The 25,929-nt window shown below is 44.1% G+C and overlaps 1 protein-coding gene across 1 annotated transcript in view; it reads left to right on the top strand.

The window, feature by feature from the left end:
• The window catches only part of CFAP47 (cilia and flagella associated protein 47), a 681,124-nt gene that overhangs the window by 201,187 nt on the left and 454,008 nt on the right, over positions 1–25,929 (top strand). Inside the window, 2 exon segments of the mRNA XM_030575652.1 lie at positions 5,378–5,475; positions 5,824–5,940. Of these exon segments, the coding sequence (XP_030431512.1) occupies positions 5,378–5,475; positions 5,824–5,940 (215 nt within the window).

Here is a 25,929-nt window from a genome sequence, read left to right as displayed (position 1 = left end):
TACTATAAGGTGGGTGCATAACTGGCTGGATAACCGTACTCAGAGAGTAGTTGTTAATGGCTCCCAATCCTGCTGGAAAGGTATAACAAGTGGGGTTCCGCAGGGGTCTGTTTTGGGACCGGTTCTGTTCAATATCTTCATCAACGATTTAGATGTTGGCATAGAAAGTACGCTTATTAAGTTTGCGGACGATACCAAACTGGGAGGGATTGCAACTGCTCTGGAGGACAGGGTCAAAATTCAAAATGATCTGGACAAATTGGAGAAATGGTCTGAGGTAAACAGGATGAAGTTCAATAAAGATAAATGCAAAGTGCTCCACTTAGGAAGGAACAATCAGTTTCACACATACAGAATGGGAAGAGACTGTCTAGGAAGGAATATGGCAGAAAGAGATCTAGGGGTCATAGTGGACCACAAGCTTAATATGAGTGAACAGTGTGATACTGTTGCAAAAAAAGCAAACATGATTCTGGGATGCATTAACAGGTGTGTTGTAAACAAGACAGGAGAAGTCATTCTTCCGCTTTACTCTGCGCTGGTTGGGCCTCAACTGGAGTATTGTGTCCAGTTCTGGGCACCGCATTTCAAGAAAGATGTGGAGAAATTGGAGAGGGTCCAGAGAAGAGCAACAAGAATGATTAAAGGTCTTGAGAACATGACCTATGAAGGAAGGCTGAAGGAATTGGGTTTGTTTAGTTTGGAAAAAAGAAGACTGAGAGGGGACCTGATAGCAGTTTTCAGGTATCTAAAAGGGTGTCATCAGGAGGAGGGAGAAAACTTGTTCACCTTGGCCTCCAATGGTAGAACAAGAAGCAATGGACTTAAACTGCAGCAAGGGAGATTTAGGTTGGACATTAGGAAAAAGTTCCTAACTGTCAGGGTAGTTAAACACTGGAATTGATTGCCTAGGGAAGTTGTGGAATCTCCATCGCTGGAGATATTTAAGAGTAGGTTAGATAAATGTCTATCAGGGATGGTCTAGACAGTATTTGGTCCTGCCATGAGGGCAGGGGACTGGACTCGATGACCTCTCGAGGTCCCTTCCAGTCCTAGAGTCTATGAGTCTATGAGTAGTGGCTGGACTGCTGGGTCTGTTCCTCTCATGCTCAGCCCACTCCTACGGGTTACAGTGCTCCATACAAGCTGTCAGGGCTGGGGCATGGGCAGCCCTGGCATAGGGCTTAGTGTTGGGTACGGGCTGTGGGTCCAGAGCCATGAGCCACTTACCATGAATCAGGCTGGATTGGAACACCAGGAGATCAGAATTGAGAGGAAAAAATGGAAGGCAGAGATAGAGTCAATTACCAAGAGTCTAGCTGAGTCAAGATACTAGGAGGTCAGATTCAGGCTTCAAAACTGGACTGCAGGATCAGGCAACAGCACTGGGAAGCAGTTACCAAGGTTGAGGCTGAGTGAGGATGTTAGGCGGTCAGGATCGGAAGATAGGAACAGGAAAACACCACACCAGCAGTCCATGGCAGGGTGAAACCCAGTTGTATGGAAAACTTCTTGTTTCCTCCTCTGGCTTCCTCCTCTAGGGTCCCCGGGCCAGTCAGGAGCCTTGGAGCTCTCCCAGTCAGGGATGGGGCTTGTGCCTCAGTTGGACTTTATGAACCCTTGTCCCAGCTGCTGTTTGTGAGATGTCAGGTGGAGGATTGGTGGCTCCCAGACCCCCCATGGACTTGGATTTGAGACTTGCAGGGTCTGACAGATAAGGTAGAAATCCTAATGTTCACTGCACATTTTTTTTTAAGTACTGTACTTTCAAAAAGAAAACATGACATGTCCAAACTGTCTTCATTCCATACAACCTGCCTCAAAAAAATCCTTCATATATTTTGGCCCAGAACAATCTCAAACCAAGATCTGTTGACACAGTGCAGCCAGAAGGATCTGAGCACCTTCATTGCCAGGAGGCATTGGAGATGGATTGGTCATGTGCTTCAGATGGAAACTGATTCCATCACCAGAGTAGCAGTAAGATGGACACATGAAGGCAAGTGAAAACGAGGCTGCCCAAAAACAACATGGTGAAGAGCTGTGGAAGCTGAGCTGAAAAACCTGGGGCACTGCTGGGGAACCATTGAAAGACTTGCCAGGAGTGCAGTGGAGGAGCTCCATCACTGCCCTAAATGCCAGAGGAGTAATAGGAACATCATGAGGATGATGATGAATATCAACCATCTTCTACTGAAGGTTGCAGTATGACTATTTTAGTGAGTAAGGACATATAGGAATTCTTTCATGGTATATTCCTCCTTCAGAGTCACTGGATAACTAGATGTTTCAGACAGGCAATATTAAGCCTCTGATGTAGCCTGAATTCCTGAGATGCACAGAGTATTTTTTTTCCTGCTCTGATGCTTGCTTTTTGGAGCATGTATCATTTATAACAGATCTCCTCCTCTCTTGGGTCTGTGCTTCTAGTAGATAACTCCTAGGAAGGGCAGTCCTATAGCAAAAGTTCTAAAGTATTGACTTCAGCAGGAAGGATAATGTGCTTCCGCTGTGTGAAACCACTTCCATCTCTACTGCCTGTACCTAAGAGTTCTTCTTTTCCTACTGGTGGTAGTGGAGCTCCCTAGGGATCACTTTGCTGTTCTCAGCAATTTGCTTTTATAAACTTACTTATTTCATAGCATCTCTTTCTTCAAAAAATCACTGTAATCTCTTTATTGCCTCTTCCTGTTCAAATATTTTAGAGGTATCTGTTTATAATATGTTGTTTCTGAATATCTGGTCATATAACAGCCTGGAAGAGGCACGCCACAACCTTGCAGGCCTCCGTAGGTGGGAGTGAAGTGACAGCCAGAGACATTGTGCCCAGTGGAAGATGGGATGAGCCCAATCTATGTGATAGCCTAGCCAGGGGCCATGCCCACAATGCTTTTTAGATTTAGGAACCTATAACCAGACTTGTTCAAGGATCTATGTAAAGGAAGCAAAACAAAGGCTTTTGTGATGAGGTGGCAGAGGAAGCAGGTCTCTGAGCCCACTGTAACTGATGAAAAAATGGCAGATAATTAAAATGAATGTAAGCTGGCACATATACTGTACTTCATAAATTATGCAAATTGATTAGCAAAGTAGCAATAATTTAACAAAATACAAGTGGTTCTCTAAACATTTGAAAGACTTTCTGTTTTAAATGAATGGTATATATAGACACTAACGAAAATCCTTTCGTATAAGTCAATAATGACTTTAAAGGTTTTAAAGAGTATTTCAGGTTAAGATTTTAAGTCATTAAACTGTTTCCTTAGTTTGTTAAAGTTTTGTGCTTTTTAAGAGTGGGGGATAAATATTTTAAGCACTGATGTGTTAAATATTAAAGCTGGAAAACATAATTGTCATTTATGAAATATGGGTAACTTAACTGAGTGATTGTTTTCCTGGTGCTTTTGTGAAAAGTAAAAATGATTCAATTATGTGAGGAATCAGAGTGCATATGCTGAAGCAAAGGTAGAGCTAGTTGTGACGGGTTGGATCACAGAAACCCCTTTGGGAGCTGCCAGTCGACGTGCCAAGACTACTTCTATCCCTGCTTTCCCTGCCAGCTGAGGATTTCAGCACCCTGTCTTGCTGAGCCTGACACTCTTGTCTACTTCAACAAAGACTCAGAGTCTGAATTACCTGCCCCAAAGCTGCAGGTTTAACTGAAAACGGCTCACAGAAGTGTGCTTGTCTTTAGCACCCAGGTGCCCAACTCCCAATGGGGTCTAAACCCAAATAAATCTGTTTTACCCTGTATAAAGCTTATGCAGGGTAAACTCATAAATTGTTCGCCCTCTATAACACTGATAGAGAGAGATGCGCAGCTGTTTGCTACCCCAGGTATTAATACATACTCTGAGTTAACTAATAAGTAAAAAGTGATTTTATTAAATACAGAAAGTAGGATTTAAGTGGTTCCAAGTAGTAACAGACAGAACAAAGTAAGTCACCAAGCAAAATAAAATAAAATGGGCAAATCTATGTCTAATCAAACTGAATACAGATAAGATCCTCACCAGTTCCAGAATGCTCCCTTTTACAGGCTAATCTCCTTTTAGCCTGGGTCCAGCAATCACTCACACCCCCTGTAGTTACTGTTCTTTGTTTCAGTTTCCTTTAAGTATCCTGGGATGGTGGAGAGGCTCCTTCTTTAGCCAGCTGAAGACCAAAATGGAGGGGTCTTCCAGGGGTTTAAATAGACTTTCTCTTGTGAGTGGAGACCACTTCCTCATCCTGTGTAGAATCCAGTCACAAAATGGAGATTTGGAATCACATGGGCAAGTCGCATGCCCATGCATGACTCAGGACCTGCAGGCAGCAGTCATTACCCACATACTACCTTGAGTGTTCTCAGGTAGACTTCTTATGTGGATTGGAGTCTTCCAAGCTCTCTCATCTGTTAAGTGCTTCTGGATTGAGCACTTAATTTGCACATTCCTTCCCCAAGAAGTGACCAAAAGGGCTGCTTAGAAATCAAGCAATTATACATCCAATGCTGATAACTCTGAACACACCCGTGATGCGTGCGTACAACTAGGATGAACATAACCAGTAGATCATAACCTTTACATGTAGCAAAACCCTATTCCAGTTATATCATACATACATTTATGAGCACCCCCACCCCATAAAGCCTTATGGGGTACACTGTCACACTAGTTGTCTACTTAATTGTACATCAGTAAATGGAAACTGTTCAGTTTCATTTACATAACACTTGTTATGTAAATTGAAACTGTTCAGTTTCATTTACATAACACTTGATTAATTAGTGTCAAATAATTCAATGGTTTAAACAAAATAACAACAACAAATAACTGAGTTGCACTGACATGGTTTACGTGGTTTATCTTGAAAGTATTCAAGTGTTTTCTTGCATTTCAGGGGTTTTGTATAAATATCAGTGCCCCTATGAATGGAATGAAACTGTGTGTGTGTGCGCACATGTGCTCACACACAAACATATATAACCCAAGCACTTAAACAAATATAGTTAAGGACTTCATAAATCTTAAACAACCCACATAATAAACGAGGTGCCCACCCACCTGCCTTTCTTCCTGTTGCTCGAGTCCTTTAATTGTATTTCAAGTGGCTGAAAAGAAGTGGGGATGGTTACACTGGAAATCCCTTTGTGGTTAATATTCAGCTGCATCATAGTAAGAAGTCGTTGTTTCTGTACCTTGGATGGTTCTGGCGCACACCCAATACAATCCCAGCAACATTACTTTACAGAAGAGATATACTCTGAGAACTCTAGTACAGATGAGTAACCTGTCTTTATTAAGTTATTTCATAGGTCATCCTTTCTGTGAAAAGTTACAGTAGAACCTCTCAAGGGAGAAGATAATTCTAACCAGTGTTATATTGTTTCAAACAGGTGAAGTGCCACCTATGAGATGGATAGTAAATTTTGACAGAGATCTTCTAGATGGTCTAGTATTGGCAGCACAGGTGGCAGCTTATTGCCCATATTTGGTAAGAACTTTTTGCATATCTTCTTACTTAAAAAAAACCAAAAAACCAAAAAAAAAACATTGTCAGTTTTATATCTGGACGAGCATTAGTCTAAGTATTTATTACTACTGTTATTATCCTCTTTCATTTTGGAACTCTCGGCTTGCAGGAACTTTAAAAGATAAAACCATATATAGCAAGTCTTGAATTATTATTTCAGTGATTACTCTTTTCTTAAGTATGTACTTAAGATGGAATATTTAGTTCAGGGTGTATATGAACATTCATGTAATAATGAGAAAGTTAAGAATATATATACTTAGTTTTCTCCAGTGCAATGCAATGAGTTTGATTTTATCTTCTATACAGATTTCAACTCACTTTACGAATATGTACACTAATCCGGGAACTCCTGAACAATGTCTGCACAATTGCTTGATACTCGTGAATGCTTTTCATTCCATCAGCCTTGATATAGGTGTACAGGTAAATGGTTTTATATCCCATGTGCAATATACATTTTGAATACTTTTTGTTACTTTACTATTATTAATACCTTGCATATCATTTGGGTGAGAATGAGATGAAGTGAATTTTTTGTGATGCATTGTTAAAATGTAGAAACTGAAATACTGCTTCATATAAAACTACTGCATTTTTACATGCGCGCGTACACACACACACACACCCCCCATCCATAATTAGACTATAATTCCATTGAGGGAGCTGACCTCATAAACCACAAAATTGAAGCTTGAGTGGTTTATTAATATTATTATTATTGAATTTATAGAATAAATTATAGAAGAATTGTTTGTATCCAGGAACATTAGTCATACATTTATGAATAAAGAATGTACTGTAAAAATTTCATACATGCTGAAATTTATTGTTTCAATGGGATTTTGACTTCTAAATCACTTAGGAACTTTTGAAAATGTTGCATGTAGACCATATTTACAGGTTTTGGGGGGCTGTATCCTGGAAAGCGATGACTCTGAAATGGATTTGGAAGTCATTATAAATAGCTAGCTGAATATGAACTCCCATTACAATTGTCTAGCTGCTTTTTTCTCATCTGGTGGGTTTCACAACCCTTTGGGGGTCACAAAAGGCAACCAGAGGGGCATCTGTGGTGCTAGACATTTTTTTACAATCTAAAGCAATTAAAATATTGCTCCCTTACTCCCCACACATCCTTATTCTTTGTTAGTCTTTCAAAACACATGCACAAATAACACATAGATTTATCATTGTTATCCTGGATACATTTTTATATTTACAGTAAATAGAAAAGGATAATGAAAATTATTTACTTTGTATTAGAGGCTACTGACCTGAAAAGTTTGTGAAACACTGCTGTAGTTGAAAGGGGTAATGTGGTTATTTGGTGTATAAACAAAGGTGTATCAAGTAGGAGTAGGACTTGTGGGATGAAATTCTAAGGTTGACATTATACAGGAGGGAAAACTATGATTGTAATGGTCCCTTCCAGCTGCAAAATCTGGGAATCTATTGTGTGCTTGTGTTGGGATATTGTATGTGCAAAACTTCTTTCAATTTGAAAAATTCTAGGGTTTTTAGGATGATTTCTTGTTACTGCTGGGAGTGGTAGAGTTTTCAATCTGGAAAAAATTGAAGTGTGACTTGTGCGTGTGTCTGTGTATATGCATGCTTGCATGCACATGTACAACTTTGGACTATGATACTTTTGGATCCAGGAATTATTCCTAAGACTTCACCATCCTATGGTTTGAGACTGCATACATCTTGAGAAACAAGTGACTTTACCACCATTAACTTCCCATCATTCGCTTTTTTTTTTAAAAGAGCCTGACTATGTCCATAATCATGGGTTGCAGCTAGCTAAAATTTGGGGAAAATACTGTATTTGTACCTTTTGGTGGTGAGGTATTAGTTTTATAACTGATTTCATATAGCATATCTCTGGAGTGAAATGCGCAATTCACCACAGTAACATTTGCTCTTTTCACATTTCAAATATTGCAACCCCATATACAATTTTAAAGATATTTTAGATTTGGGGACAGTGGGGAGGTGGACCTGTTCTGATTCCATTCTTAATTCTTGCTTTACTGAGTGAAGTTTGCATTTCCTTTCTCCTCCCTACTAAGCATTCAAGTTCATTGTCCTGAACACATGGGAAGACAAGACAAGACACCAGGGATTTTTTTTAACTTGCTTACAACTTTATTAACTCATCTGGAAACTATATGGCAATAATTGGTATAGTGCAGATCATCTTTTCTTCTGTAATCTGTTCAACCTTGGGGAGGGCTGCTGTCAGTCCCTACCTTTCCACAACCTGTCACACCCCATTGCTGGGACCCCACTGCCCTCTTCCCATACCAAGGTTAAGAGATTGCAGAAAGGGGGTTGTGTCCCAGCTGTACCTGACATCAGGAGCCCCAGCCCCATTCCCAGGGTCTTTAGGGGATGCCTTTCCCTAAATTCATTGCCAGTTACCATTTACCAGGAAACAAGAACCCTATCAAACGAATACCTGCATTGTACACCTGCCAGCAAGAGATGCCAGCTATTAACTTGGCTGTCTTGGCTGCCCAGCTAGGTTCCCAGATGGTTAACAGTTCCCTTCCTGATAAGCGAAAAAATATATATATGCTTCCTGGTCAGAGAGGTGTGCCTTATCTTCCCTGAATATGATAATTTTTGGTAGGTAATCACCAATCCACCCAACTAGCATGCAAATTTAACCACCTCCTGAATCATGCACCTTCTGATCTTGTCAACCCGTGGACACTCAGTGGCTCCTCATTGCAACATTTCAGACCAGTTTCCAGTTGCCCCTGGGATCTGCTTTAAATCTCCATGCCGTAATGATTAAGTCAACCACTTGATGAAATTTCAAATTATTTTCACCTAGGTGTATGTTAATCCTTTCAGATGGCTGCTTCCTGGCTGCCAAAGAGTATAAGAAGGACATCTGCCATTCCCCTGTCATGCCTCCTTCCTTGTCAACTCAGAATCACCTCACCACTGAAGCCTTGCTGTGAACTACCAGCAAAACCGGTTGCCTGCCTATGGGCCCAATACATAATACTGTGCCCATAGATCCAAATACTTGCTCTTATGCCCTGTTGCATTACTCCTGAAAATTGTCAAAAACAACAACAAATTGGCACATTCACACTGTTGGTCTCTAGTTTCAACCAGGGGCCTCACATATTTCCTCTATTCATTCAAATGCCATCAAACAATTGCCTGTGTCTCTTGAGCCCGCATTCCTAGTTGTGCTGCAGATGTCACCACCTAAATCCTGAAAGGAATGTTATGAAAGAATGGGATCCAAATTTGCTAGAAGGGAAGCCTGGCAGTATAAGTCCTTTTTTAAAGACTGCCACAAACTGGAATTTTTGAGGTAGTTCCTGTCAACATGAAGAAAGAGTGTCCAACACCAGCTAGCCTCAACCATATATAAGTTCTTAAAGGTACAAAAGGGCACGTGTCATAGCATTCCTTCCCAGTTCTGGACCTTAGCGTCCAAAATATGGGTACTAGCATGAGTTTCCCTAAGCTTAATTACCAGCTTAGGTCTGATATGCTGCCACCAATCAGGAATTTTCCAGGGCCTGATACCCTCTGGTCCCCCCAGAACCTTCCCTGGGGACCCCAAGAACCGAGATCCCTTGGGTTCTTAAAACAAGGAGAAATAAGCCATTCCCCCACCTCTCCCCCTCCCAGAATTTCCCTCCCTGGGCTATTCTGAGAGATACTGATCCAACCTCTTAAATCACCATACAGAGAAGCATCTTCCTTCCCTCTCACAAAGAGGCAAACAGATTCAAGGAAAACAGAGAGAGATTCTATCTCTCCCTCCTCCCGTCTCCCCCACCAGTCCTGGGGAGTTATCCCAATCCCCTGGGATAAAACAAGGGAAACAAGAAAAAAATCAATCAGGTTCTCTAAAAAGAAATCTTTTAATAAAAGAAAGAAAAAATAAAAAATTATCTCTGTAACTTCAAGATGTAAATATACATGGTCCTATAGCTTACAGATACCAGAGAGAGACTTTCCCCCCAGTACCAGTACAAATCAAAATATTCCCAGCAACTACACATATAAAAGTTAACCAGCCAGATCCACAATTGCAAATAGAGTAAAACAATTAAAAAGCCTAAACCACCTGGTTTTTACCTTCTATTTGAAAAGAAACTTAGAGAGCCTGTAGTAATGTCTGGTCTCTCTCAGACCCCCCGAGAGAAGAACGAAGAACTCATACCCAAACTTCCCTCCACCCAAATTTAAAAGTATCTTGTCTTCTGATTGGTCTTCTGGTCAGGTGTCCAGTTTCCTGCTTGTAACCCTTTACAGGTATGAGAGACATTAACCCTTAACATTCTGGTGCTGCAGATGTCACCACCTAAATCCTGAAAGGAATGTTATGAAAGAATGGGATCCAAATTTGCTAGAAGGGAAGCCTGGCAGTATAAGCCCTTTTTTAAAGACTGCCACACACTGGAATTTTTGAGGTAGTTCCTGTCAACATGAAGAAAGAGTGTCCAACACCAGCCAGCCTCAGCCATATATAAGTTATTAAAGGTACAAATGGGCACGTCCCTGCCTCCTCACCCTCATGCAGGACTATGGACTCACCTTGCCATCCCTGATCTGTCTTTGGCATTCTCAGGGCCAAGATGATTGTTTGCTCACCCAAGCTGTATGTCCCTAAACTCCAGATCTCTGTTTGAGGTATCCATTGCTGACCCAGGCACCAAATCGCTGACTCTGAATGCTCCAAAAATGCCAATGGGAAAACTTCCTTGAACAAAGATGCCTCCTGGCCACATCAAAGTTGCCAGTGAAGAACTCCCTCCAATTTCTGAAGAATCTGAATAGTGATGGATCATTGGGGATCTTCACCAGGGCTTGTGGATTGTGACCACTCTTTTAATAGCCTCCTAATTAAAAACCCACCACAAAGATCTGGATAACATTACAGTTTGCTACAAAATATGGGGCCTGATAAATGACTGGAGATGGCTGATGATGGTGCTAGCCAATACTGTGCCAGCGACACCACACACTGATGTGGTCTTCAGGCATTGGCCAAATCTTACACAGGCCCACCCTAGCTTGAACTTAAGTAAATTCTATAAAACACACAGTGTTAGCCCTAAATGTTCATGGTGCTACTAATCGCTGCACTAATCCAAGAGAAGTCATGAGGCAAAGTTCCAAAGAGCTTGCAGTATTTGTTTGGGTTCCTTATTGGCACCTGGTGCCAAGTTCTGAAATCTCTCCTTCTGTAATAGAGACAAAGCATCCACTATGCTGCTATAAATCCCAGGGACACTTTTAGCAGCAAAATAGATAATATAAATTAAAACACTGCAATGAAAATGTCCTAACTGACCTCATAAGCCTGAGTGATTTGCAGGGCTGGCTATTAATAACGTATCATTGCCAGGTTGTCACTCTAGTTCTCACTCTTTCCCTCCCCCCACAAGTTCACAAACTCCATCCCCCCAAATCATCACTGAAAATAGGAGGTAAAATCCAGGAATGTGATGTCATTAAGTATCCCCATTTGTATCAAGTCAGCGAACCATCTCTGAGCACACCACCTGTGATAGTGAAAATCCCCAAACCCAATGCACCTTGGTGCATCTACCTGAACTTTGAGGACTGCCTTTAGCAATTAATCCTGTCTCTAAAAATAAGCTTAATTAAAGCGAGTTAGGAAATGATGCCGTGCCCACAAATCCTCCTTCATTTCTTTGTTCACTCTTATAAAATGATTTGGCCTTGTTATCTCTAAGAATGCAGAAATTATGTGGTTGATCGAGAGGGCCAGCACAGCCAAGGAGGTGACTTTACGCAAACTGCAGGCTATTATTGTTCATCATAATTTTGCCATGACTCAGCATGCAAACTAAGATGACCAAGTTTATTTGCAGGGAGTCTGGAGATACCATCCACTGTATCTAACTCTATTCCTAAGCTAAGGTCAGCTTGGTGTAGGACCCTCTGTTTTTCTTCTGTCAGGAGTACGCCCAGATCAAGGTAATGTGTATCACCAATCATAAGCCTTACTCCTGTACCAAAGCCCAGTCCCTGAGAATATAGTGGTAGCAGCCAAAATTCCTAGTTAGACTCATTTCACTAACATCGCTCTGGAGCCACAAGCCCTCACAATGTTCACAGCAGTGTCAAAAGGAGAGTAGTGTACTGAACAAAGTTCTGGACCTGTCACATCACTTGCTGAACTTCTCTATCATAAACAGTTGGTGGACTAAGCAATATTCCCTGTGTGTCTTTTGAGGGACTAACCCAAAAAGAGAGAGACACAGGTCGGACATAGCAAGCATGTGAACGGTTCTGTAATTTTGTTGATTTATTTCTTGTGCAGTTTGTCTCCTTGCTATATGACTCAAACTGTCAATAGACTTTTATTAAGAGACTTCATGAGAATTCTGATTCCTTCATATGGTGTCCTGAATCCTAATATTCCCCTAAATATGCCCCCTCTATCTGATTAGGGTGATCCCAAAGGAGTACCTGAAGCATCTTGAATATAGCGAGGGATAAATCTGTCCCACTCCCCTGCTGCTTGGTCCACTGTCTAATGATGGGGGAGCACCATGAATAACCCTCTTTTCATACTGGATTGGGACTTTCCCTGATGGGGCAAGGTAATTGTGTGCCCTGCGGATGCCAGTGCACTTCTCATGTGCATATTTATATTTGTAGAAGTTCCAGAAATGTCTGTCCATTGAAGGCCCAGCATACCTTACTGTGAGCATTGGGCCTCTGGTTAAGTTACCACAGAACCAATAAATTGCTATCCATATATAAGCATGGCATTACCCAATCTGGAGGTCCTCTGCCACTCACCAGAGGTCATTATTTGCCTGATGCCACCTCATTCTTGGACATGTTGCCACCTGTAATTAAATTCCTCATCATAATAGGTCCATGCCATACACCAAATGTATTCTATGCCTGCCAAATTATGTCCTTGCACTGGAGCAAGCCTGAACTTCTCTGTGGGTATTTGGTAGAGGGCATACATGCATATATCAAAAAATCAGCTTGCCAGTTTTCCCAGGTCCAAGAACTCCTAGGACTCTTGGAGTTTGCAGTGTCCATCTTGTTTCTCTTTGCCTTACCTTCCATCACAGCCTCCCTCTGCAATTTTGAGATTTTTTTCTATATATTCTATCAATATTTTCCTTTTAGTGGCTTTGAGAAGATGCACCCCAGTGGGGAGGATACAGTTGTAAGAGCCTGTCCTTCCCCACCCAAAGGAGACTAACTGCCAGCTTCAGTGGCACTATCCACTCCATCTGAGCCCGATGCATCCTTCTCTATGGCTCCGAACCATATATTCCAAGCCTGAGAGGGATTCAGCACCTGCATGCCTACAGTTCCCTGATTTGTAACCCTTACCCCACTATAGGGATCAGCATCCATTTGGCTACTGCAAGTTCCCCAATATGGAGCCCCCACTGGTTGTGAACAAGTGCCCTTGCCAACTCTCCCAAAAAGGAATGTGTCTGTATTTTTGGGTGATTAGTTGTACAGCATACTTGCATTGTCCCCAGTATTAGTTGTGATAATTCCTTTTCAGTAAAATGTAATAATGATACTAAGCACTTCTACAGCACCACTTAGTATGATGTGGTTGTGGAGCTGCTGAAGGCAATTCAATTTACTTAACTTTCCAAGGAATGGCAGTTAAGAATCAGTTTGTATTTTTGTTTGGGATATGGGTGAGTTGTAGTGACTGAGCAGACAAAGTTCCTCACTCTGGAGCAACACTGCATTGCTTTTAATCAGATCACTATGCGCTGAAATCGAAGAACTGGAGAGGAAAGAAGTGTTTTCAATTATGGTCCTAAACAGTTGTATATGAGTCCCAGACTAACAGCAACAGGCATAATTTTTATTTCACAACTCCCCTAAAACTTCAAGGTTAAAAATGTGAGTATTTGTGTATTTTTAGTATATTTGAAGACATGTTCTAAGAAATATGGTTTTGTGTTGTAAATATGTATTGTCTTGTGGATTCTCAGTCTGTAAACTGTATGTATAATAAAGTGATGTTCCAAGAGCTTATGTGATTAAATTGGAGGTAAGAAACACAGCTGTAGTTGAGAATTCAGAGTCTGACACAGAGGTATTACTAGGTCAAGTCGGGCCAGAGCAAGGCAGATGCGTCACATGTTTTAGTGATGAAACTGGAAATTTTCTTTGTCACTAAAAATCAAATTTTTGCTTGATGTGAAAGCTACATCAAATTCTTCAGAAACCCCAAAGGTTCTAGTGCCAGAGTACAATTAAAGTTTGCAACACCTGGGGAGGTGTTAGTGTTAATTCTGTAGTATGGATAGAAAAGCTTAATGCACAGAGGTTAAATAACTTGCTCAAGGTTATATGATCAGATAGTAGCAGAGCTGAGAACAGAACCCAAGTCTCCAAGTCTTGTGCTTTAACCACTAAACGAGGCTCCTAAAAATAAATACACTTAGGAAAATTCAGAATTGACAGGATATAGGGAGTACATATTTTAAAGCAATTTATTGGGATTCATCATATGTTTTTCTCTAATAATACTGTAAATATTCTCCATGAATCCTTGTCCTTTGGTAATAGGAGTTTACAGTGAAACACATGAATAATCTTGCTGAACTATCCTAACTTGGTCTATTACTGGAATACGCTTGTCTTATAAATTCTATTGGTTAAGGCATTCCAGCAGTATCTACAGGCTGCTTCACTATATCAAGCTATTACCACTTACGAACCTTCATGGCAGTCTTGTATTATTTGATTGGGATGGTGGTGACAGTGCAAGCTGTAACATTTATTAGATCAGGAATGGATGACATTTTCAATCGGTTTCCGGGGAGAGTATCTAAGATTCTGTAATTACTAAGAAGTTCAACTGACTGAAGACATACAGCCTCCAACTGTAAGTTTAAATGATTCATCCGTTGGAGAGTTCAAGGCCTTTAAAAAAAATCCCCTTTTTGGCTGAGATTGAGACTTATTCGCTCAAGATGGATTATTTGTGGAAGAAGAAAATCCTTCTGTGTTTCTCATGCCTAATCATAAGTGACAGTAACACCCTGGTGCATTAATGGAAGATTTTTTTAGATTTGTTTTATTTTCCTGTATTTTATTACTATAATTTGAATTCCAGTACTCCCTGCTCAGAAGAGCTTGCCGTTGAAAAAACAAACATGGATAGCACAAGATTGGAGACCCAGAGGATGATGTTAAAATGGGGGGATTGGAAGTGCTGGTCAGATTTAGTTTCCCCCTTCTAAATAGCTAGGGGAGAAGGAACAGTGGGCAAGAGGAACCCACTCGAGGAACTCCAAAGTGCCTCGGGCTGTCTGAGGATAATAGTGTTGGCACTTCAGTTTTAAACCAAGTAGACTGGAGTGATGTGGGTATCAGAGAAACCAGAGAAGATACTCTAGTAAGCAATGCCAGAGATAACTATGGACAAGGGCGTTGTCCATTCTTAAAGAAAGGAAGGGATAGAGTTTTCTTTTGTTGTGGAGTAAGATGCAGGAAGACTGGGCGATTAGCTGGCTGCATAAGGAAAGAAGAAAAAAAGGGAGAGGTCAAAGATGACCCCAAAAGTATAAGCCTGAATTAGGGAAGGTTGAAGGTGGTGTCAGTAATGATGGAGAAAGGCAGAAATGGAACATAGTACAGTCAAATTGTCTAAATCTTCAGAATATCAGGGTTTATTGAGACAGTCCACAGGATAATTTATTGGCCACCAGGGAAATAACTGAAAGTACTCATCTGAACTTCTAAGTAATTATAGGATATCTGATTCTTTTTCTGGGACCTCATTTAACATGCCATCTATTCTTTTACCTTAGTCATCTCTACTGATTATCTATGCTGATTGGTCTTCATTTTCCCAATATTTCCCTCTGGGAAGGCACTCTTAACTGCACTTCTTGACAAAACCAACTGTAAAGAGCTCTTTCAAAATCCTTGGATAGATTATTAATATCTAAGGTATATTCTAAATATGCACGTTGAAACTTTTGTCTGCCAATTAAAAGACATTTAAATTAAAATCCTTTTCAGATTTGGCTGAAACAGCAATCTAACATAGTTTGCATTCTTGCCATATCTGACATATATAAGCAAAATATAGAAGAGTACAAAAGAGCACCTTGCTTTCTCTTTGCTAGACCAGAAGATGTCTTTCTGTATACTACTGTCCATGCTAAACTGGGGCAATTTCAAGTAATAGTTCTCTGTGCTTGATTTTGAAAAGTTGAGTGTTCCAAGGAATCCTTCTCAATGTGTATGCAACAACTATTCCCTTTGATCTACTATCTTGATAAATCAGAGCCTTAGATAAAAGTATATTAACGATGAGCTTGTCTTCAGTGATGTTCACTGAAATGCTGAGGCCTATTGAAACACAAAGTTCCCCACAGCCCCTTCCTCTGTCTAGTCATCTAGTTTTAAACTCAACTGGAATTAGCCTTTGGTATCCTATGGAATATCATGAAAGAAAGTGACAGAATGTGAGTATAAAAAAGGAACTTCATGTCTCTAAGAAAAAAACTGGTACTTTTTACTCTCACGGAAACAGAAAAGCAACCAAAATTTTTTTCGCCAAAGACAGTAGGCCACATGGGTTAAAAAAAGACCTGGCTTAGTGAGGAAGTGGAGGCAGCTATAAAAATATATATAACAAATGGAAAAAAGGCAAAGCTGATTAGTAATGAATATAAATCTGAAGTTAGAAATTATAGAAAATTGATAAGGGAAGCAAAAGAACACAAGAAAAAATCTGTAGCCAGCAGCGTTAAGAACAATAAGGTGTTTTAAAAATAAACTAGGAATAATAATGCAGAAAAGGCAGACATGTTCAATAAATATTTCTGTTCTGTATTGTGGAAAAATCAGATTATGTAGTCATATCATAGGACAGCACTCTTTCCATATGAATTCCCAAGAAAAACGTATTGCCTAAGCAGGCCTGATTTGTATTCTCAGAGTCTATCAGCTGTGTAATTGCCCACAGTAAAGTTACCACACTGCTCCTTCTAAGCATGCACATTTATTCTTAAGATAAAAGCATTACAGAGAGAACATAATAAAAAATAAAAGAACCTACATGCATGCTAATAAGTTTACCAGAGAACTCTACAGCTTACCAGAGAACTCTAAGAAGAGCTCTGACAGGTGAACAGTGCTTCAAACCCTAGCAAGAGTTTGTTCTGCAGTTACCAATTCATAACCTTCTTGGCTCAGAGCAAGCACACTCATGAAAAGTTTTGGTCCCTCCTTTATACAGCCAGAGTCTTTGATCTGGGAATAGGTAATCTGTAGACAATGGGTTTCTTCTCAGGATATAGCTTCAAAAAGGGCTAGGTTTTTGCATAAGTGGAGGAGCTACATTGGGATATGCCTCACCCTAGAGATTTCCTAGGAAACCCACTTAACTTTAAAAGTTCACATTATTTCAGATAGTCCTTTGATTCTCATATCACTTCCCAGGGTTTACTTCAGTTAGGTTTTCCTCCTAGGGATATTATGCACACTCTCTCAATAATATATAAACATATGCACTTTTAATGCAATGAATTCCTAAGATACATAAACTTAATTTAATAAAGTTCATCCAGGATATTGCAAAAAATTGCCACATCTGTCAAGCATGGGTTTATGAAAAATAGATACTGTTAAACTAACTTAATATATTTTTGATGAGATTATAAGTTTGGTTGATAAATGTATTATAGTGTTAAACTTCTACAAGGTATTTGAGTTGGTACACATGACATTTTGATAAAAAACCTAGAAAAAATTAAAATTAACAGAGCACATATTAAATAGATTAAAAGTGGCTAACTGATAGGTCTCAAAATGTAGTTGGAAAAGGGGTATCATCATCAAACAGATTTGTTTATAGTGGGCTTCTTCAGTGATTGGTTTTTGACCATATGTTATTTAGCATTTTTCATTAATGACCTGGAAGGAAACATAAAATCATCACTGATAAAGTATGTAGATGACAGGAAAATGAAGGGAGTGGTAAATAAGAGGACAGACCACTGATTCAGAGCAATCTGGATTGCCTGGTAAACTAGACGTTAGCAGACAGTATACATTTTAGTATGGTTAAATGAAAATGTATGTATCTAGCACCAAAGAATGTAGGCCATACTTAACAGAATGGCAGACTCTGGGAAACAGTGACTCTGAAAAAGATTTTGGGGTCGTGGTGGATAATCAGGTGAACATGATCTGCCAGTGCAACACTATGGCCAAAATAGCTACAGCAATCTCTGTATGCATAAACAGGGGAATCTGGAGCAAGATTAAAGAGGTTGTTTCACTTCTGTATTTGGCATAGATGCAACCACTATTGGAATACTGTGCCCACAGTTCAGGATCTGGTGCCCACAATTCAAGAAGGATGTTGATAAATAGGCTTGGGAGAAGAGTCACGAAAAGATGAAAGGATTAGAAAACAGGCCTTACATAGACTTAAGCAGGTCAATCTGTTTAGCTTAACAAAGAAAAGGTTAAAGGTTGACTTGATTACAGTCTGTTAATATTTAAATGGGGAGCAAAGATGTAACAGTAGACTCTTCAGTGTAGCAGCGAAAGTTATAACAGATCCAATGGCTAGAAGTTGAAGCTAGACAAATTCAGACTGGAAATAAGGCTCTAGTTTTTAACAGTGAGTGTAATTAACCAGTAGAGCAATTTACTATGGGTTGTGATGGATTCTCCATCACTGACAATTTTAAGGTCAAGTTTGAATGTTTTTCTGAAAGATCTGCTCTAGGAATTATTTTGGGAAGCTCTATGGTCTGTGTTACAGAGGAGTTCGACTAGATGATCTTAATGGTTACAACTGCACTGCAGCATAAGCCCAAGTCAGTTGACCTGAGCTCTGAGACTCGCTGCCTTCTCCCCCCGCCACACTTTTTTTTTTTTTTCCTTTTCAATGTAGATATACCTAATGGTTCCTTCTGGCCTTGGAATCTATACGTTGAGTTATTTCAATTTTGTGATGTCACAAAACTGATTAGGTTAGTAAACCAGAGTTGTTCTTTGAGTGGTTGTTCATGTCCATTCAAAGTAGGTGTGCGCGCGCCGCGTGCATGCCAGCCGGAAGATTTTCCCTTAGCAGTGTCCGTAGGGTCGGCCTGGGTGCCCCCTGGAGTGGCGCCACCACGGCTCCCTATAAGGGGGCCCGCCAACCCTCCACCCCCTCAGTTCCTTCTTACCGCCAGTAACGGCAAGCTGGAACTTCTCTTGCATAGCAAGTTGGCAGTGTCCTATCCTTACTATTTAGTCCATGTATTCAGTCATATTATAGTTAGATAGATCTTCGTATGTAGTTTTTCATAGTTGGGGGGTCCCCGCCTAGAGTCTTCATCGCTCGCTGGTGCATGCGCTTGTCCCTCGGGTTCAAACTCTGCAAGGACTGCGGGAAATTCATGCCCAAGAGTGACCCGCACTCTGCGTGTTTGAGGTGCCTCTGAGAGAGTCACCAAAAGAACCAGTGCTCTATCTGTAGAGGCTTCCGCCTGCGAACTCTTAAGGACAGGGCTCAAAGACTTAGAGTCCTCCTTATGGAGGCGGCCCTGCGACCACCCTTGGACCCAGAGCCAGCCGAGGCGGTGCCCAGCATGTTGTCCTCGGTGCGGAGTGCCCCGGCACCAACATCAGGACTTAGGGCCCAGCCCAAGTCATCGAAAAGCCGGCACCGGACGGAGTCGGGTCATAGGAAGTCGGCCTCAGTGTGGCACCGCTCACCTTCACCGGTGCCCACCAAGAGAGAGAAGCTGGTGAGGGATCGGTCACCCCACCAGGATCCGAGGCTGACGCTGTCCGCGGGTGTAAGCGAACAGGCTGGGCTACAGCCCTCCGTGGTTCCGTCAACTCCCGCACCGCAGAGAGGGCAGTCGAGTCCGGACCAGTCTAACTGCCCAGACCTCAGCAGAGACATACGTCCCCCGTCGATGCCGGAGGCATTCAAGGCTGCCTCAGACCTAATGAGCCTCCCGGCACCAGCCTCCCCGCATCGTAGGGAGTTGCCTACTGTGGTCCATCCACCAGTACAGTCTAGAGGCAAGCCGGCCATGCTGTCACCTCCCTCCCCGCACCGCGCCGTGAAGGCGGCACTGGACCAGAGGAGAGGCTCCCCGCCGCCTCCGCACCGCTGTCCTTCGGCACCGGGTGCTGCTCCCCACAGGTCCTCATACTCGGAGACCTCAGACTCAGAGGCAAACTCCTATCGCTCCAATTGGTCACGGAGCAGTAGATCGGTTTCGGGGGTGAGCCACCAACATTACCCGCAGTGGCAGCAACAATAGCAGCCACCCTCACAGTGGCCATTTTGGACTCCCTGGGCCTACCGTCAGTCGGTAGGCCAGGCGTTTGGCCCTCGGTCACAGTCGGCTTCGGTGTTCTCGATGTCGGTGGCCCAGCACAGCTGCCTCCCCCACCGGCACCGTCGCTGGGAATGGGTGTGCCATTGTCAAGTTCAGCACCCCCTAACCAGGCAGCGACGCCAGCAGTGGCTCCAGTTTGTGCTTCACCGGCACCGCATGATACACCAAGTCACTCACTAGCGACCTCGGTACCGGCCACGGTGCGCAATTTAGACTCGGAACCGACACCACAGCCTCAATACCATGTGCCGCAGGACCCTGAGGGGCCGCATGCACTGGAGGAAGGGCCGCTCCATGTGATCTCCTCGTCGTCCTCCCTGGACGAGGCAGTCTCAGGCACGGCTGTGGCACTGGCCCTAGAGGACACTCGAATCTTCCAACAATTGCTTCGGCGAGCAGCTCGAAGCCTCACAATCCAAGCAGAGATCGAGGTGGACGCAGACCCTGTAGTGGACATTTTGGCCTCCTCAGGGCCATCCAGGGTGGCCCTCCCACTGATAAAGACTATAGCGGATACGTCCCACACCATATGGCAAACACCAGCCTCATTGGCCCCTACTGCCAACAGGATGGAGCAGCGCTATTTCGTCGCCTCTAAAGGGCACGAACACCTGTACACCTACCCTTCCCCGGACTCCCTAGTAGTAGGTGTGGCTAACCAGCGAGAGCATCAAGGGTTTCAGGGATCGACACCGAAGAGCAGGGATGCAAAAAGACTTGAGCTCTTTGATAAAAAGGTGTACTCCACTGGGGGTCTCCAACTACACATTGCCAATCAACACTCAATAGTAAGTCGATATGGCCACAACACTTGTTCGGCCATGTCGAAGTTTGCGGAGCTCCTTCCCCAGGACTCGAGATCAGAGTTTTTGGCCCCAGTGGAGGAGGGCAAACTGATCTCTCGAACCTCCCTCCAGGCCGCCTTAGATGTGGCGGACTCAGCCTTGCGCACCCTGGCCACGAGCCTGGTCATGCGGCGGGGAGCCTGGCTCCAGGTCTCAGGCCTGCCCTATGAGGTCCAGCAGACAATTCAAGACCTTCCCTTAAAGGGCAGATGCTGTTTTTGGAGAAAACGGACAAACGTCTCCATAGCTTAAAGGACTCGAGGGCCACGCTTGGCTCGCTGGCCTTGCATACCCCCGCAACCCAGCGCAGACAGTTTAGGCCGCAGGCGGCCCCTTGCCCATACCAGCCACAGACTGTCCAGGAGCTGGAGCGCAGGTGGGGCAGAAATGGCAGGAGGCGTCACCAGCGCCATCCCTCCAGCCAGGCGTCTAGCCAATCCAAACCACCATCGGGGCCTAGACCCCCTATTTGATGGTATGCGATGGAGGAAGTCCCGCGGGAGCTCAGGGGCAAAGGCTTCTACTCCTGGTGTTTCCTAATACTGAAGGCAAAAGGGGGCCTGAGACCCGTCCTAGACTTGCAGTGGCTGAACAAGTTTATGCGAAAACTCAAGTTCCGCATGGTCTCCCTGTCCTCGATCATCCCCCCTCTGGATCCATGAGATTAGTATGCCGCCCTCAACTTAAAGGACGCCTATTTCCACATTGCCATAATTCCACGGCACCGTCGGTACCTCAGATTCGTCATGGCCAATGTCCATCTGCAGTTCACAGTGCTCCCGTTCGGCCTGTCAGCTGCTTCCAGGGTCTTCATAAAGTGCATGGCGGTAGTGGTGGCCTTCCTGCGCAGGCAGGGCATCCAGGTATTCCCCTACCTGGATGACTGCCTCATAAAGGGCCTCTCCAAGGAGCAGATAGAGACCCAGGTGTTATTCATCAGGTGGACCTTTCTCAATCTTGGCCTCCTCCTGAACGAAGCCAAATCCACCCTGTCTCCGACGCAACAAATAGAGTTCATAGGAGCGGTTCTGGACTCCACCCACGCCAAAGCGTACCTGTCGGAGTGTAGGTTCTGTGCAATTTCCGAGCTCACCCTCAGACTGCACCGCGCCCCGGTTACCACAGCGCGAGTTTGCCTCCAGCTGTTGGGCTACATGGCGGCCTGCACTTATGTGGTGGTCCATGCCAGACTCCGGCTTTGCCCGCTGCAGTCCTCGTTGGCAACAGTTTATCGCCCAGTCAGGACCCCCTGGACTCAGTGGTGTCCATTCCCCGCTTGGTGCTGAGCTCGCTTCAGTGGTGGCTCGACCTGCGGGAAGTCTGCATGGGTGTCCCCTTTGCTACCCCACAACCCTTCCTCTCCCTGGTGACGGATGCCTCGGATCGAGGTTGGGGAGCGCACCTGGGACACCTCAAGACGCAGGGCTTGTGGTCGCCGGAGGACCTCGAGTTGCATATCAATGTCAGGGAGCTGAGAGCGGTCCGCCTGGCGTGTTTGACCTTCTGGTCTCACCTGGCCGGCAGGTGCGTTTCAGTCCTTTCGGACAACACGGCAGCAGTTTTTTATATCAACAAACAGGGGGGTGCACGCTCCTATCCCATCTGTAGGGAAGCCCTCGTGCTGTGGGATTTCTGCGTTCACAATGCCACTCATCTGATGGCGTTCTATCTTCTGAGGAGCAGAACGGTTTGGCGGACACCCTCAGCCGCTCGTTCCAGGGTCACGAGTGGTCCCTCCGATGGGATGTGGTGCGCTCAATTTTCCAGCTCTGGGGCTTTCCCCGGTTAGACCTGTTTGCTTCAAGGGAAAACAGAAAGTGCCGAAGGTTTTGCTCCCTCCTGGGCCGCAGTCGGGGGTCTCTGTTGGACGCTTTCATACAGACGTGGGAGGATGGTCTGCTCTGTGCCTTCTATCCGATCCCCCTGATACATAGGGTGCTTTTAAAGATTCGCAGGGATCACGCCAGGGTAGTCCTGATAGCTCCGATGTGGCCGCGCCAGCATTGGTACACGTCACTCCTGCACATGTCAGTTCAGGCGCCCCTGATGCTGCCCCTACTTCCAGACCTGATCACGCAGGACCAGGGCTCCCTCCACCATCCGAACCTCGAGTCCCTTCACCTCACAGCCTGGATGCTCCATGACTGAACCTGGTGGAGTTGCAGTGCTCCCAGCAGGTCAGGCAGGTGCTGCTAGGTAGCAGGAAACCGTCCACCAGGGCCACCTACCTGGCTAAATGAAAGCGCTTCTCCTTATGTTCGGGTCAGCGGGGTCACGACCTGCTGGGGGTACCAATTCCTGCTGTCCTTGACTATTTGCTTCAGCTAAGACAACTGGGCCTCTCCTTTTCCTCTATTCGCGTTCACTTGGCAGCCATATCCGCTTTTCATCCGGGAGAGAGGGGTGCCTTGGTGTTTGCTAACCCGCTAGTGGGGCGTTTCCTCAAGGGTATGGACAGGCTCTTCCCGCATGTGCATCAGCCGACCCCTGCTTGGGACCTGAATCTGGTCCTCTCTGTCCTCTTGGGGCCTCCCTTTGAGCCTCTGGCTTTGTGCTCCCTGCTGTACCTATCGTATAAAACCGCCTTCCTGGTGGCGATCATCTCAGCCCGACGGGTGTTGGAGCTTCAAGCGTTAACATCAGAGACCTTGTACACAGTCTTCTACAAGGACAAGGTCCAACTTAGATCTCATCCGGCTCTCCTACCCAAGGTCATTTCGCAGTTCCACATGGGCCAAGATATCTTTCTCCCGATGTTTTATCTGAAACCACACGCCTCCAGCAAAGAGCAGAGTCTACACTCCCTGGATGTCCGCAGGGCCTTGGCTTTTTACAGAGTGTACCAAGCCGTTCAGACACTCGACCCAGCTCTTCGTCGCTGTGGCAGAAAGGATGAAGGGGCTCCCGGTCTTCTCTCAGCGAATCTCTTCATGGATCGCGACCTGCATCCGGGAATGCTACCGCATAGCTAAGACCCCTGTTCCTCCGGTTACGGCCCACTCCACTAGGGCGGAGGCCTCCTCTGCGGTTTTCCTGGCTCAGGTTCCGACTCAGGAGATTTGTAGAGCGGCCACGTGGTCCTCCATCCACACGTTCTCATCTCACTATGCCATCACGCACCAGGCGAGGGATGACGCAGCCTTCGGGCGTGCAGTTCTCCAGTCAGCAGTGATCTCCAACCCCACCTCCTAAGGTTAGGCTTGTGAGTCACCTACTTTGAATGGACATAAACAACCACTCGAAGAAGAAAAAACTGTTACCCACATTTTAGTAACTGTTATTCTTCGAGATGTGTTGTTCATGTCCATTCCAATACCCACTCTCCTGCCCCTCTGTCGGAGTGCCGGCAAGAAGGAACTGAGGGGGTGGAGGGTTGGCCGGCCCCTTTATAGGGCGCCATGGTGGGGCCATTCCAGGGGGTGCCCGGGCCGATCCTATGGATGCTGTTAAGGGAGAATCTTCCGGCTGGCGTGTACACGACGTGCACACGGTGCGCACACACCTACTTTGAATGGACATGAACAACACATCTCGAAGAACAACAGTTACTAAAAGGTGGGTAACCATTTTTTCTGAAAGACTCTGCTGATGCATCTAAGCAAAGTGGGGCCCCAGGGAGCATGTTGGCACATGCCAATTAAAAGAAAATTGTTAACTTAGAAACTAAACAATTTAAAATCGGAGATGAAAGTACCTTCAGATCCGTGAATCCCCCTGCTAATTTTGGAGGATTTGCAATCACATTTTCCTATATTTGAATATTTTTCTCTGCCCTGTTGCTGTATAAGAGCCACACAAACCAAAAGGAAAACCGAGTATGCAGAGGAGGCCATGAAACCGTGACTGTACATGCTGTGCTAATGAATCAAGTAGAGAAAAATAGAATTTTTTTCCTCTAACTTTTTCTAGTTATAGTTGTTACTTGGAACATTCATAGCTAAAAACTATCACTAATAAGTGTGTTTTGTGTAAGGTATGTCCCTTCTCAGTGTGGCTTGTTGAGGGGGAGGGATAGCTCAGTGCTTTGAGCATTGGTCTGCTAAATGCAGGGTTGTGAGTTCAGCTCTTGAGAGGGCCATTTAGGTGTCTGGGGCCAAAAAAAAAATAACATTGGGGATTGGTTCTGCTTTGAGCAGGGGATTGGACTAGATGACCTCTTGAGGTCCTTCCAACCCTGATATTCTATGAAAAACACTGGTGAAAATGATCACATATTCTCATATATGCTGCTGATGTATGAACTTGAGTAAAAGAATCTGTGACAGACTGACAATATCCTGAAGAAACCTTATGGTATTAGTTTAAACCCTATTGAGTTAGGGTTAATACCTTAGGGGACCATTGTGTTAAAATGTACTAGTGTATACGTTGTTGTGAAATTATAGGTACCTTCTCTAGTAGGAGAGATGTGCTAATATACTTTCTCTGTTATCAGCCCTTTGAGTCCCCCTTACCCCAGAGAGATACCCATATTAGTTCAAACTGGATTCTCTAGGGACCAACGGACATTGTATAAATAGCCTGGTTTTAAACTGGATCCAGGCCTTCTTTCTGACCCAGCCAATGGAACAGGACCCTGGATCGATGGAGGGCACCAGGCCTTAGGGTAGGGTTGGAAGGAATGGGTCAACTACCGCCACATAAGACTGTGTGCTAGTTCTGAGTTGAAACTGTGGTGAACTTGTGACCACAAGAGAAACTCTTGGGTTAGGTGTTGAAGGACTGCTCCTGCGAGAGCCCATATTAAAGGTGGGATGATGTCTGGTAAACTTATTAGCATGTTTTTAGATTTCTTTATTGTATCTTTACACCCTCCCTAATCCTGGTACAAAAGTGGTTGAGAAAACTTATTCTCCTTGATTGGCATTGCTACATCATGAGGTCCTTACTTACTAGGATCTCATGTTCCACTCTACCAGCATAGAAGCCATAACTTTGAGGATCAGGACAGTACAGGGGTGTGTCAGCTTCATGTCATGCTTCAACTCTTTCTAACGTAAACAGTATGAAAACTGCTTCATGAGACCCCCTTGGATTGAAAGAAGCTGATTAAGGAGGTCAGCGCATTTCTGCTGCATGTTCTCAGGAAAAATCTGTGCACATATTTCTGGAATCTGAGGGTAGACTTCTTAGGTACCTATTCTTTGATTTTATCCCCCCCCCCCCCCCGCCGCAGAGAACCATACTTCTGA

This window comes from Gopherus evgoodei, chromosome 1 (genome assembly GCF_007399415.2).
Source record: "Gopherus evgoodei ecotype Sinaloan lineage chromosome 1, rGopEvg1_v1.p, whole genome shotgun sequence".
Lineage (NCBI taxonomy): Eukaryota > Metazoa > Chordata > Testudines > Testudinidae > Gopherus > Gopherus evgoodei.
The sequence above is the reverse complement of the archived record's forward strand: the minus strand, read 5'-3'. Positions and strand labels throughout refer to the sequence as shown.